At 39.3% G+C, this 14696-nt stretch overlaps 1 protein-coding gene across 4 annotated transcripts; it reads right to left on the bottom strand.

Moving 5' to 3' along the window:
• Positions 1-6339: 6339 nt before the first annotated feature.
• Positions 6340-14621, bottom strand: LOC101389026 (histone H2B type 1-M). Of its 4 annotated transcripts, XR_015554001.1 has the most exons (4): positions 14198-14621; positions 10640-13870; positions 7779-7891; positions 6340-6734 (listed from the first exon to the last, which is right to left on the bottom strand). XR_015554001.1 is itself a non-coding variant. In XM_087438120.1 (2 exons), exon 1 carries the CDS (start codon positions 14585-14587, stop codon positions 14207-14209), a length of 381 nt encoding a protein of 126 aa, XP_087294246.1. In that variant the 5' UTR covers positions 14588-14621; the 3' UTR covers positions 6340-6734; positions 14198-14206. The 4 variants fall into 4 exon arrangements, 1 of the variants encoding a protein (XP_087294246.1); XR_015554002.1 differs by lacking the exon at positions 10640-13870; XR_015554000.1 differs by lacking the exons at positions 7779-7891; positions 10640-13870 and having other exon boundaries at positions 14138-14621.
• Between the last annotated feature and the right edge of the window lie 75 nt (positions 14622-14696).

Below are 14696 nucleotides of genomic sequence, written 5' to 3'. Positions count from 1 at the left end.
AAATTTTGATATATTTGCTTTCTTTAGAGAACTTTGATAAATATGTTCTTATCTTTTGGTGAACCATAGGCACTTTCTTGTCTTAATTGGGAAATTCTGAAACCCCTAAAAAATAATTTAACATCTGTATCATTTGAACAACAGTAAAGAAAATTCCACTATAATCATTAGCTTTAGTATGGGGCCTATGAGTGTTTTTGCCTCTGATCAGTTTTTACCCAGTAGGATAAACTTTAAGTGACCTCATGTCATCTAGCGTGGCTATTGTGAGGTGATTACTCCACAGATTCTCATCTTGGCCTTTTGGGTGTTGCTTGTGTCACACACATATGAAATATATTATGTGCCTGTCATCTTTTCAGAAATGGCTTTCTCATGGTATTGCTAGTTACCTCGCCGAGATCCTCAATTAGCTGAATACTTTCTGTAGCAGACAATAGTAGGCTCCATGAAACATCCCCATCAGTCTCTGATTTCAGCCACAGCTGATGTGGACAGTTCCATGTTCACTCACAACATCTCATCTCAAAGACTCACCACATCTCTCCTTTACTTTCTGCCTTAGCCTTTCTCTAGAGACACAGAAACTCCCTCATGGACCCAGCAATGCTTAGAGAGAAGATGTCAACATAAAAGAAAACTGTTATGAGTTTTTAAACAAGTGTTAATGGAAACTTAAGAAAAGTGACTCACCTTTCACAGCAAACGTCTGATTCCCATCTATGAAGGAAATCAAAGGGCTTTTTAAATAAAAAGAGCAATAACAATATAATAATATAAAAATAGATAATGTACATAAATGTGTAATATTTATAAATAGATTTATAATATATGTTATATATATATAACATAAGGTTATACTCAGGTTCCAGAAGGAAAAACATGGCTTGCTCAAAAGGGGTGTATCACAGCTGAGGTTCTCCAGGAGGCAGACACTGAGACAGTTAGGACTACACTAGAGTCACTGGGAATTGACACCTAAAAAGGAAGATGGAGGACTCAAGGTTAGGCAAGCAGATCTGATGAAGTCTCCACCAGCCCAATAGGGAGCTCTGTGACAGACTGCCCATCAAACAAGTTCTGAACTGGAGGGAAATGACCAGACCCTTGACCACTGCCTTGCTCAGTCACTGAGCAGGAGCTGCCCTAAGAAAAGGGTGACCTTAGATTGGAGGCTGAGGAGGATCCTGATGAAGCTCACCACTAGAGGCTATTGGACAGCCACACTCCTCACAGTTGGACAGCACATCTTTTCTTGAAGGGAGATCTCATCTCTGTGTCCGCAATAGTATGATTTAAGACAGTTAATAAAAGGACTATTTACAAAGTAGTGAGCAGGGTTAAGGGATGGTGAAGGACCTTGGGCCATTACTCCCTCTAGTTTAGAAGAGTCAAGAGAAAGGCAGACTCTGAAGAGAGCAGTAACCATAGGAGAGGCTGCCCAACAGGAGCTGTGGCTTTTATTAGAGAAATGTAGTCACTACCCACTTTTTTGCAGGGAGAGAACCAAGCAGAATAAATACTTTGCTCTCCTTTTCCCTCCACCCTCAGATCTCCTGCTGGTGCCTCCCATTAACCAACAAAAAGCCAGAGGGTAAAGAAACTTGGCTGATGTAACGCAAAAGTCAGTCATCTATGATGCAGAACAGGTGCCAAAGGCAGAGGATGCATCTGAATGAGCAAATAAAGATGAATGAGCAGAGGAGGTAAGGTAGTGGCAGTGAAGGACGGATGGGGAAGGTAGCTCAGAGATTGTGAATTAGTTTTAAGCACTTGTTCTCGACTAGTCTGAGAAATTTGATCTGATCAGAGTTTGGTCTGTTGTTTTTTACTTAATGGCTTCATTTTTTTTCTAGAATTGAAATTATTAGACCTAATGAATAAAGAAAACAATTTCACACCTAGACATTGCAATGGAACTACATAATACATTTTTTTTTCCGAGGAAGATTCACCCTGAGCTAACATCTCTGCCAATTTTCCTCTGTTTTATGTGTGGGTTGCCACCACAGCATGACTGACAAGTGGTGCAGGTCCACGCCTGGGATCCAAACCAGCGAACCCAGGCCACCAAAGTGGAGCACGCTGAACTTAACCACTACACCACACGGCTGGTCCCCATAATACATATTTCTAAAAATAAAAGAAAATCTTAAAGCTAACAGAGAGAAAAATAGAGATAATATACAATGGAAAGTCAATTAGAATGGCAACAGTAACAATAGATTCCAGAAAACAATGAATAATATCTCCAGAGTGCTGAGAGAAAATATTTTCAACCCTGAGTTTTAGGATCAGCATAATCAGAATTCAAAAGCAAGGAAGAGATAAAGACATTTTCAGATATATAAGTTGTCAGAGATTTTGCATCTCACACACCCTCAAACAAACAAACAAAGGAATTAAAGACGAAAACTGAACCAAAAGTACAGTATTAAAGGCAAGAAAAAAGAGTAACAAAGAAATTAGTGAAATATGTTTGTAAATATAAATAGTAATGCATATAAGGCATCTATCCCTAGCTCTGTCTTGATACACATTTTTTTTTTTTTTTTGGTGAGGAAGATCGGCCCTGAGCTAACATCTGACAATCTTCCTCTTTTTTTGTTGAGGAACACTGGCCCTGGGCTAACATCCATGCCCGTCTTCCTCCACTTTATACGGGACGCCTGCCACAGCATGGCCTGACAAGTGGTGCATGCCCAGGATCCGAACTGGCGAACACCAGGCCACCACAACAGAGTGCATGCACTTAACCACTTGTGCCACTGGGCCGGCTCCTTGATACACATTTTAAAATGGCCTTTTCCTACCACCAACAGCCTTCTATATCTATGTCAGAGAAATTCTCTTTAAATAAGTGAATTAACTCAGTTTCTTTACTCATCATAATCATTAATCTTTTAAAATGATTTTAATTGCTATTGTTGATATAATCTTCAGGGGACAAATCTTTATATGAATTAAGTCAATCTACTTACTCATTCCAGTTACTTAGAGATGGGATAGTGAATTCCAAAAACCCTATTAAATTAGTTTAGTTGTTTTCACTGAGAGGACAAATTGTATGTAATAAACAAGCCATGATTAAGGAAATATGGCAGTTTAAAAAAAATCTCTCCTGTACTTTTCAACCCAAATAATACCAAGCGCAGTTGAGTTTTACAAGTTCTAGTGAAATTTAAGGAATTGGTAATCCCTATTTTACAGAAGCAGTTTCAATAGAAAAAACAGCTTTCCTCCTTCTTTTCTTTTGAAATTGTATAACCTTATCTAAACCGGACAGGAACAATATCAAAAAAAATGAAAAAAAGAGAGAGAGAAACAAAGAAAGAGACAAGATAGAAAATTATACTCTCATCTTACTTATGAAGATTCATTAAAAAAAGCTCTATTTAAAATACAAGCAAATGGAAACGAAGAGGCCATATTATTTTTAACATATTATTTTTAAAATAATGATATATCATGTAGGGTTTATTTCAGAAATGGAAGAAAAGTTTAACATCATAAATCTGCCAGTGTAAGATATTAATAAAGAAAAGCTATTATCATCTCCATAGATACTGGGAGAGTATTTGCTAGAATATAACACTCCCTCATCATAAACATTTTCAACAGACTAGAATGAGAAGGAGTAGCTACTTACTTCATAGGGAGAATCTTCAGTGAGCATAACATTTAATGGTGCAATTTTAAAAGGATTCCTAAAGAGTCAAAAGAAAGACAAAAGTTCTGTGGTATTATTCCTATTCAACATGGCACCAAGGGCCCAGCCAATACCGTGAGACAAGGACTAGAATTAAGAATAAAGATTCAATAAGAAAAGATGTTGTCTTTATTGTTTGAAAATAATATCTCATTGTAAAAATCCATTAGAATCTATAAACAAACAATTAGATCTAACAGAGCTCAACAGGGTTGATGGATACATGAGCACCACATAAAAATTCATGGCCTTTCTAGACATTAGCAATGACCTATCTGGGACTGAAATGGAAAAATCAGACATCATTCACAGCAGTACAACACATTCTAAGGATTCTAAGTCCAAGAAAATATATTCCAAATCTATATGAATAAAACTATGAAATGTCATTGAAGGATACAAAACAAGATCCACTTAAATTAAGAGATAGATATACACTGTACTGTGCTTATGTTTTGTGATGACTCAATATGCTCAAGTGTTCATAAATTCCAAAATAACCTAAAAATTCAATATTATGCTACAAAACCCCACTAGATTTTTGGTAAAGCATTGTAAAATGCATGTTGATAAACAAAAATAGTAAGTATAATTCAAAAAAAAGAAAGAAAGAAAAAAGGAGTGGTGGGTCTTGACTTGGTGGGTCTTAGGGCAGGCACTTTAAGAGGGGCTAGGGTCATCCTAGGGATACAGCCTCAAGCTGTTAGAGACTATGTTAGTGTTTGTTCAAGTCTTCATAGGCCAAGTCAAGAAGAAGGCGCAGAGGAGCCTGGCTAGAGTTTGGTCTAAATTTTATCTGCTGTTAATTGGATTAATTGCTTAGAGCTATTAAGAGATAATGTCTTTAGTGTAATGGTTTGGAGCAGGTACCCTGTAGCTAAACTGCCTGGATCAGAATCCCCTCTGCCATTTATTAACTGTATGACTTTGGGCAAATCATTTTAAGCTTTGGGTGATTTAACATATTCCTTGGTAAAACTGGGTTAACGATAGTTCACAGGTGTGTTACCAGGATTAAATGAGTAATCATCTGGAAAACAGGTGACAATGTGTCTGGGTATTTGCCAAAAAAAAAAAAGAAGTAAATAAAAATAACTGGGAAAGGCTATGTGCTACCTGCAAACCAGGCTGCACTGTCTTTCGTGGGCCCTATGCACTTTTGCCTTCGTGGGTCCCTTCCTCCATTAAAAATATAACACAAATAATAACCTTATTAAAATTATATGAAGATTAATATATTAATATTATATATCAGAACGTTTTCTGTCCACCTAAAAGTTCATTTTTTTCTTCAGATTTTACAAGAAATTAAAATATTTTCGTAAGCCTCTACAAGTACTGTGGGCCCTGGGCCCTGTGCCTATTGTGCCTGACGGATGTTGGCCCTGTGAGCTTCTGAAGACACAGTTTAAAAACATAGTTATTCAAGTAGGAAATAATGATTATCCATACACATACATATTCACACACACTTAATCCTCACACAAAGTGCCCGGTAAATGTGAGGACAATAAACAGGGGTGGTGCAAGCAAGGTGTCCTGGAGAATTAGTGATGAGGGGTCTTCAGCCACTGGGGATGACGGGAAGCGCCAGCTCAGATAAACAGTCGGGAGAGAAAGGCAAAGACCAATAGAGAGCTGTTGCTCTGCTTCTCGGTCTTCAAACTGCTCGGTTCTGTTTTTATCTGCGAAGGACGCAGTGGATTGTTCCGACTCTCGGGGTGAAGGGGTAGCTGCCTGAAGACAGACGCCGGGTCGGCAAGGTCTGCGCACCAGCAGGGGGCGGCCACGGGGAAACTTCCCGGGCACAAGCGACTGGCGGACGTAAGCGCACCCGCGGCCCCTTAGGGGAGCCGGAGTAGCGTAACGTGGCGTATGCGTAACGTGAGGCTCTGTGGCGAAAAGGGGGACGTAAGGCCCGGCGACACTGCCCAATGAGGGAGCCGGCGTGGAGGGGCGGGGAGGGGCGGGACGGCCCATTGGGAGAGCCGGCGTTGAGGGGCGTGGCTACAGGGGGTCGGCAGAGGCGGGGCGTGGAGGTTCCTGATAGACTTTCCACCCCTGCGTGGCTGCGCCGGCAAGAGAACGGCGTCTGCCAATTTTCAGGACTTCTCACCTTCCGCTTTAAACCTCAGTGTGATTTTTCGGTTTTGTGTGGCTAATTGGTAGAAGCATTTCAGAGAAATCCAATGTCCTATTTAAATCACAGTTCTCCAAGTGTGGTCCCCACCAGCAGCATCAGCACCTGTATAATTGAGAAATGCAAATTACTGGATCCTATTCCAGATATAGTGAATCAGAAACTTCTGGGTGGGTGAGGCCCAGCAATCTGTGTTTTTAAAACCGACTGAAGATTCAGAATTTTTCAGGTGATTTTGGTGCACACTTAAGTTTGAGAATGCTTCAAAGTATTGTGTTTCCCTTAATTCAGATGTTGAAAGTGACCTCTCAAATGTCAGCTTAACTAAACTAAGTTGTTTACCTTCAAGATCGTTACCAAAGCCGAAACAATGCTTAGGCCTTACCCACTCAGACCTTGATGCCAGAAAATAAAGTGAAAAATAAATAAATTGTATCTCTAGAAAGGGGAGATCTTAGGAGAAGGACTTGAATCAACAATGAGTGCAGAATTCCAATTATCCACAGATTTTATTAATCATAACATCTCATTTACAAATGTTTTGCCATCCTCTCATTTTGACTTCTCCCAGCAAAGGTAGTCCATGGTAAACAATGAATTCCCAGTAACTAGGCCTGTAACAGAAGTAAATTCTATTTTTATAATTCAAACAAAAAATAAAATGAAAAAGCTAAAACACCTTGTTTAGGCTCTCCCACTCAGGTAATGATCTCCTTTTGATGAACCAATGTGCAGCCAGCCAGGATGGGTTGGATTTGGATGGGATATACACACTAATCAATCATTCTCAGGCAGATCAGACTTCATACTTCATAACTTCTATGGGTAGATTCACATTTTCAGTTATTGTTTGCATTCATTTCTTCTCTGCACTTATATCTCTCCCTGATTGAAGAAATAAAAAGGGTTTATTTGTTAGGTGCCATTTTGCCATAATGCCATATAGCATTAATATTTGCTATACAAAGAGGGTTCTGTTTACACGTGCTTGTATAATGTGCAGTGAGGACTCTCTGCTCCAGAATTACCTACACCTTAGTCATTATTAGCCTTAACAGATAATGCGTCAAATCATGCTTAGTCAAGAAATATTCCTGAATAATATGATCTTTGATCCAAATTCCCCAGCTACCTTTCTTGAGGTGGGATTCAAATAGTTCAAAAGCTTATATTCTTTCCCTTTAGTTGTTGACCAGAAGAGAATTAGCCACTTTGATTTTCATTTTAATTCAGTGACTAAGGGAAATATAATAATTGCTAACAATTGCCAAGTGCTTACTAAATGTCCATATGTGTTTTAAGAGCTTTACGTGAATTATCTCACTTAATCCTTAAAATAACTCTAAGAAGTATTGTACTGTTATTACTCTTGTTACATAGATTTGGAAAGTGAGACCCAGAAAGACTGAGTCACTCATTCAGTTGAACCTTTTTGACAACTCAGCTCTGGCCTCTATTCCTGTCGTTATAGATTTATGTGTACCTCAACTAATTAATTATATCATACCACAAATACTTGTTGAGAGCCTACTGTGTGTCTGGAACAGCCTTAGGCATTAGGGAGTCAGCAAAAAAGACTAACCCTGTCCCAGTGGAGCTTATAGTCTTGAGAATGGGGAGAGAAAACAAACAATAAGCAAATAAATTTATATCCGTTAGGGCTAACTGATGAATAAAGCAAGTTAAAAATGAATATAGAAGGGTGCCATTTTACATCTGCTGGTCAAAGTCTCCCAAATATAGTGACATTTTAATCAATTCGCTCAACCCCAAACCCAAGAAATGTGGGGAGTATTGCAGATATGTAACTGGTATTATACCCAGCTGAAATATCAAATGTACGACAAAGTCTATCTACTCATCTCCCTCTTTTTTTCTTTCTGCCTTTCTCCTACTACAGTCTGCTGTAGGCTTCTCTTTGGTCTCTACCTTCTTTCTCTCCCTTTTGTAGTAGCAGTCTGCTTCTTCCATTCCTTTTCTGAGTCCTTCTCAATTTTGCTCACGTTTGTTCTTGTTCTCCTCATGCTCCTCCTCCTCCTTTCCTAAAAAATAGCCATAATTTGGCTGTGATATTTACATTGTTTTGTATTTATGAAATACAGCTTAACACTCACTGTTAAAGTTTTAAACAAAATTCTAAAGCGTAATTCTTTTACTTTTCTACAAGTCCTGTTCCCTGTCCGTGGTAGCAAATCTCATAGTTTATGAAAGGAAAAGCCACTCAACTGCCGCTGTGCATGTAAAGAAAAGGAACATTTTTTTTTTCTATTTAGCACTGAATGCCCATGCTACCACAATGAATTTCAAGAACTCTGAACTTGCTCCCAAAATGATCTCTACATCTCCTAAATCTTCTTTTCCTGCAGCCAGGGTTTGGAGGGCAGTTGGGAGCATAAATCAAGGAGGAGGCTGCTGAAGTTGTTCATTTGATTCAAGCATAAAAAAGTCTTCAATAAGAAATCTCTTTATAATTTCTGGGTCCACAGTCAATCTAAATGTCCAAAACTATGTGGCAGAACAATCATAAAAAGCAAATAATTCTAGAACTCAAGCTATGGTCAATGATAGATATCTAATTCAAAATTGTAAAAATATAGTTTTTGTAATGACTATATGTGTGGTATAGGGTTAACCCCATGCAAAGAGAGGCGTGGCCTTTTCCCTTTGCTGGGAGGTGATCTCTAGGCTCTTGGAATGTCCTGCATGATAAGAATATCTTTGTTTACCAGGAGGTCTTGGGCTACACTGGATAGTCTAATACCATCATTTCTGCTGGGGGCTTTGAGCCACATGGTATCTGCACTACATCCAGAAGGACTGAACACTAAAGATCAGCCACTCAGGCAGTCAGTCATGTCTATATGATAAAGCTCCAGTAAAAGCCTGGACACCAAGACTTGGTTGAGTCTCTCTAGTTGGCAATATGTATTGTGTTGTCACACATTGTTGCAGGGAGGCATTAACACTCTCCATGACTCCCCTGGGAAAGGACTACTAGAAGCTCCAGTTTGGAACCCTCCTAGGCTCTGCTCCATGTGTGTCTTCCCTTGGCTGATTTTCATTTATATCCTTTCGGTGTAATTAACCCTAACGTTGACTATAGTAGCTTTTAGTGAGCTCTGTGAGTCCTTCTAGTGAATTATCAAATCTGAGGGTGGTTTTGGAGACCCCTGCACTCTGCAGTTGGTATCAGATGTGAGGTCAGTCTCACGGACTGTTCCTTAATTTCGCACTGTGTCACAATGGTATTAATGTTACTATATTTTGTTTATTACCCAAAAATCGGGATGAATATTTTTGCCTTAATTTAATGAATTTGGTAGTTCTCATATGAGCCAAGTCTGTTCACCTGCCTGCAGATTTCCAAAGAGTGATAAACACTTTTTAGGCCTACTGAAAGATAAAGAAAAAGGAATGCAATTAGCTGTAAGCTTCCTTGACAGTCTACAAAACTGAGGGCTCCAGAGGTCAAGGTCAACCTTATCTCTCTTTGTATCTCCAGTGCCCATACCAGTGACTGGTCCAGAGTCATTCAATGACTATCCCTTTTTTGTGTGAGGAAGATTGGCCCTGAGTTAACACCTGCCAATCCTCCTCTTTTTGCTGAGGAAGATTGGCCCTGAGCTAACATCCGTGCCCATCTTCCTCCACTTTATATGGGACGCCGCCACTGCATGGCTTGACAAGTGGTGTGTCAGTGCGTGCCCAGGAACCGAACCCGTGAACCCCAGGCCGCTGCAGTGGAGTGCGCGCACTTAACCACCTGTGCCACCAGGCAGGCCCCCAATGACTATCTCTTAAATGAACTGATTTATAAATAAATACTCTGAACTATAGCCACGGTACAATTTACTAGGGCATTTTGACACATGTCAAGAATCTCCTTATAAGCCTTCATGACTAAATTCTTCTCCTTTTCCTCTTTCTGCTAACTCTTAATCTATTACCTTACACTTTAAACATTGTATTTTTTATAATGTTACTCAATCATTAATCTTAACTTCTATATTTTAAATAAATTATTAAATTAGCTTTAACTTCTTGTCAATTTTAAATTAATTTGTTTTTTTCCATATGGTTATTTTCTTATATTTTCATATGCCACAGTATATGGGATTTTAACTTTTTATTGTATTTATTTCCTCCTTTAATTTGTTTTCTTGCAAAAAGCAAAACCTATTAGTTTGTTGAACATTCCAACAATGATCATCTACCAGAGATTTGCTTTACTGATTGCAGTTCAGGATTTCTTAGATGAATTAATTAAATTCATTCAATACTATTTTTAAGTGCCTGCTGTGTGCTGAGCTAATGTTTTATTTAACTGTAGAGGCCACTGTTTTGTCCTTTACAACCTCAGGGAAAAGTCCATCAGGATCTCATGTGGGAGTTTTATGGACCTTTGTCTCTGTGGGTAGTGGTCAATTATAATCTAAGTTGCTGCAATTCTTAAAAGTCTAACAGTTAAAAGACGTTAGGCTCAGGTGATTTTACCGTTGATTTTTATCTAACTGTTAAAAGACAAATACTTTTTACATTCAAGTATTTAAAACATAAAAATTATATGTGGTGACTTTAAAATATGTCCACAAATTCTTTTGCTATCCTTACCTCAAAAGATGGAGCCTAATTCCCCTTCTGAAATATGCCAGATTTAAATGATTTGCTTCTAATGAATAGAAAGTGGTAGAAGTGTCAGTGTGTGACGTTCAAAACTAGGTCATAAAAGACATTGTGGCTTATTTCTCCTGCTCTGTCTCTGATTTCTCTTTCTAGGGAATGACGGTTACCATGTTTTGAAGACAGTCAATCAGCCTTCCAGAGAGGTCTATGCAGCAATGAACCGAGGTCTTCCTGCCAACAGCCAACAGGAGCTTGTCTGGCATGGGAGTGAGCCGTCTTGGAAGAGAATCCTCCAGCTACAGTCAAGCCTTCAGATGCCTGCAGCCTATGCTTACATCTTGACTGTAGTCTCATGAGAGAACTTGAGCCATAACCATCTAGCTAAGTCCCTTCTGGATTCCTGATCCACAGATACTAAATGAGATAATAAATGTTCACTGATTTGAGCTGCTCAGTTTGGGAATAATTTGTTATACAGCAATAGATAATTAATAGAGGAGAGCCCCACAATTAAGTTTTTGAAGGTAGCATAATCTTAATGACAAAATCTGATAAAGGTACACCCAAAAAAGAAAATTATGGAATGATTTTATGTATGATTAGAAATGGAAAAAAATCCACATAAAATATTAAAATTTATCCAGCCATTGTTTATGATAATAATACAACATGACCAAAGAAGTTTTGGACTAGGAATGCAAGAATGGATCCACATTAGGAAATCTACCTGTACTTCACTGCAATAGGTTAAAAGATAAAAAGCACATGATTTCATCAGATGCCAAAAATTCATAAATCATTCTTGGTAAAAACTCTTAAAATAGAATTAGAAGGAAATTACATCAACACAATAAAGACTACCCCACGCACATACACACACACAAGCAAGCATTGTTATAAATCATGAACTACCAAATCCATGTCCATCAACATGAGGAAAAAGATGGTGATGCCTGCTAGCATGTCTAATATGGGATAGTTTATGATTTTAGCTAACACAATAACATGATAAAAGCAATTAACAGAAACAGTTATTGGAAAGAATGTCAAACATTTTTATTTGCTAGTGATAGTATTATATGCAATGAAAATCAAGATGCCATTAAATATTGATTCGAATTAACAGAATTTGGTAATTAACTAGGTACAAAATGCACATAAATAATCAATTACTCAATTATCCTGCCCCTCCACAGAACTGCAAACAGTGCTTCTTCAGTCTGACGCCGCCATCTGTCAATACAGATTAGAAGGCAAAACCCTGTAAAAATCAGCATTTCATGTTGTAAGAATTTATAGGGCTTAGTTCAGTGTCACACAGTGACCCCCCCTTTTTTGTTGTATCATTTTTCACTCTATTGAATTTATTTTTAATTATGAGTAATCCATCAATTCTAAAAAATTCTCTGCCATGATCTTTTAAATCTCACTTCTGCATCATTCTCTCTGGTTGCACTTCCAGTACTAGGAGCAGATGCATGTCAGACAATTTCACTACTAATTCCAGATCTCTTACACTCCCTTTTACATTTTCTATCTGCATTTTGGATAATTCCTTAAGATCTGGTTATATAGTTCATTAAAATTCTTCAGCTGGGTCCAATTGGCTAATAAAACCCATCTAGTAAGCTTTTAATTTTAATTCTGTTATAATTAATTGTATAAATATATGTATATCTATACATTTATTTCTAGAATTTCTATTTGGTTCTTTTATCAAATCTGTGTGGTCCTACTTTGTATTCTTAGTCCCTTAACATATTTCAAAGTTTTTTTTTTTTTTTTTTTTAAGATATTAAAGTTAGTCACAAATCTGTATCTGTTCATTGCCTCTTTTTACTCTTTTTGTGTCTGTTGTCTGCTACTCTTGTTATTCTTGGTCATGGTGTCTTGTTTCACGGTATGTTTGGTTAATTTTGCTTGTGAAGCTGCTCATTCATTTTCTTTGATATTTTATCTGCCGGGATTTATTGAGACCTAAAATGAAGCTTATTCCTCCAGAGAGGATTTGTATTTGCTTTTACCAGGTGCTCAGGGGCACAAACCCAGCTTGGAACATCCCTAAGTTAAATTCTCAGCCTAGAATCTCTGTGATATTAATGCCAGGCACAAGTCAAATGTGAAGGCTGGCTTGTAGTACACAGTTCTCAGTGGCGGAATCTTCCCTGCTCAGCACCTAGGTGCAGGGCAGGCTCTTTGCAATCATCTGTGGTGAGTGTGTGTGTGTCTATTTCTAGTTCATCCTTCTACCCTAAGGACATGGCTTTTGATCTGGTCTCTCAGCTTCACAGGGAAAGATTTCTTATAAGCCTCCCTACCATGGACAGGCTTCACATAACACCCTAAAAACCAAAGCTCAGGTTTGGGTGAAAGGCAGTTGTGGCCCTTGGGGTTTCACACAGGCCAAGCCCCTGGGCCTGAGAGTTCCTTACTTTCTTAGTGGCTCTTCCTTGCTTTTAAGAATTTAAAAAAATATTATTCTAGATTTTAATTGTCCATTCAGGTACCCAGCTTGCCATATTGTGGAAAATCTATCCTCATAATCTATGAATCTGTGTTTGTTTGGGAAATCGTGAGGAGACTAGAATTTCTAAATTCATTCCTCCCTCACCAAATACCATCCACATAAATTCTCTATCTCAACCAGCACTTCACTCCCAGCCCAGCCTCATCTACCTTGCAATTTTTTTAGTCAACTCTGAACCGTTGATTCCTTTCCTCATGGCCACTCCCTCCCAGCTTCCAGCCCCTTTTCAGAGATTTATTTTCTCCACAATAATCCGTTCCCCAGAAGCGAAAATCTTAAGCCATTCTTCCAGAAGGGGCTTCCCTTCCCTTTCTACCTCCCCTCCATGCTTGACACTCGGGGACACCCGGGAAAGGGTATAGGGTACTGAAAAGGGGGCCTCAGTCCTGAGATAACTACTGCCTACCTAATCAGCCATCTTAACGGACTGAGTATTGGGCTTCTCTTTTGTGACCCAGAGGACAATACAGCTGAATACTGCCAAAAGGCTGTAAATTAAATAGGACTTTCTGGGAAAAAAGATGTAGTAACTGAGAGGATTTGAAGGCGTCTCAAAAGCGGCTTCCCTTTCCTCTCCCTCGGTGCCTTCAGGACACAGCATAAGCTCCTCCTCTACCTCCCCCACTCGCTGTTCAGAGCCTCAAGCAAAAATTAGACCAATTGCAAAGCAAGCAAACCAGAAAAACCTCAGTAGTGTTTCCGTGAAAACTCATTGTCTTCAGTCTTTTTTCAGTAATATACATCTGTATGTTAAGAAAGAAAGAAGAAAAGAAATTCTGAGCAGAACAAAGTTATCAGAAAATGCTCTTTCGTGCTCTGGATGAGCAGTCATCGCCAAGTCCCGGATCAACATCAGGATCAGCTTGGAGACCTACACACGGAAACGAAAGCTGTACACTTGAAATGGCATTTCCAGTTCAAATTACTTATCTAGTTATGCGACAGTAAATGATGAATAGCTTTATGGAATTCTATTTGCCCATAATGAGCGCGCAACTTACATGTTTTGTTATTGTCTAGGTACCCTACAAGTATTTCCTACGCAGCTGTAATACAGCATTCAAGAATGGTAGCATAGCTTTAAATTTGGTATGAGAAATCCGAGAATAGCCTTTGGAATAAAAGGATTACAACTCACTTGTTGAAAGCATGCGTGGCTCTTAAAAGAGCCTTTGGGGTTAGATGTAAAGACGCTTACTTGACAAGTTTACTTGGAGCTGGTGTACTTGGTGACGGCCTTGGTGCCCTCGGACACGGCGTGCTTGGCCAGCTCCCCGGGCAGCAGCAGGCGCACGGCCGTCTGGATCTCCCTGGACGTGATGGTCGAGCGCTTGTTGTAATGCGCTAGGCGCGACGCCTCGCCCGCGATGCGCTCGAAGATGTCGTTGACGAACGAGTTCATGATGCCCATGGCCTTGGACGAGATGCCGGTGTCGGGGTGGACCTGCTTCAGCACCTTGTACACGTACACGGAGTAGCTCTCCTTGCGGCTGCGCTTGCGCTTCTTGCCGTCTTTCTTCTGCGCCTTGGTCACCGCCTTCTTGGAGCCCTTCTTCGGGGCTGGAGCAGACTTGGTAGGTTCAGGCATTGCAGCGTTAAAAAATCACGACACTATCGCTAACACCTGGGAAAATAGTCACCCCCAGCGAGGCCACATTTATTTATAGATGCGGTATTCAAATTAGGTTAGTAAGATT

Source organism: Ceratotherium simum, chromosome 13 (assembly GCF_057802395.1).
Source record: "Ceratotherium simum simum isolate JZ-2026a chromosome 13, ASM5780239v1, whole genome shotgun sequence".
Lineage (NCBI taxonomy): Eukaryota > Metazoa > Chordata > Mammalia > Perissodactyla > Rhinocerotidae > Ceratotherium > Ceratotherium simum.
Note: the sequence above shows the minus strand (reverse complement) of the source record. Positions and strands in the feature narration are given on the sequence as shown.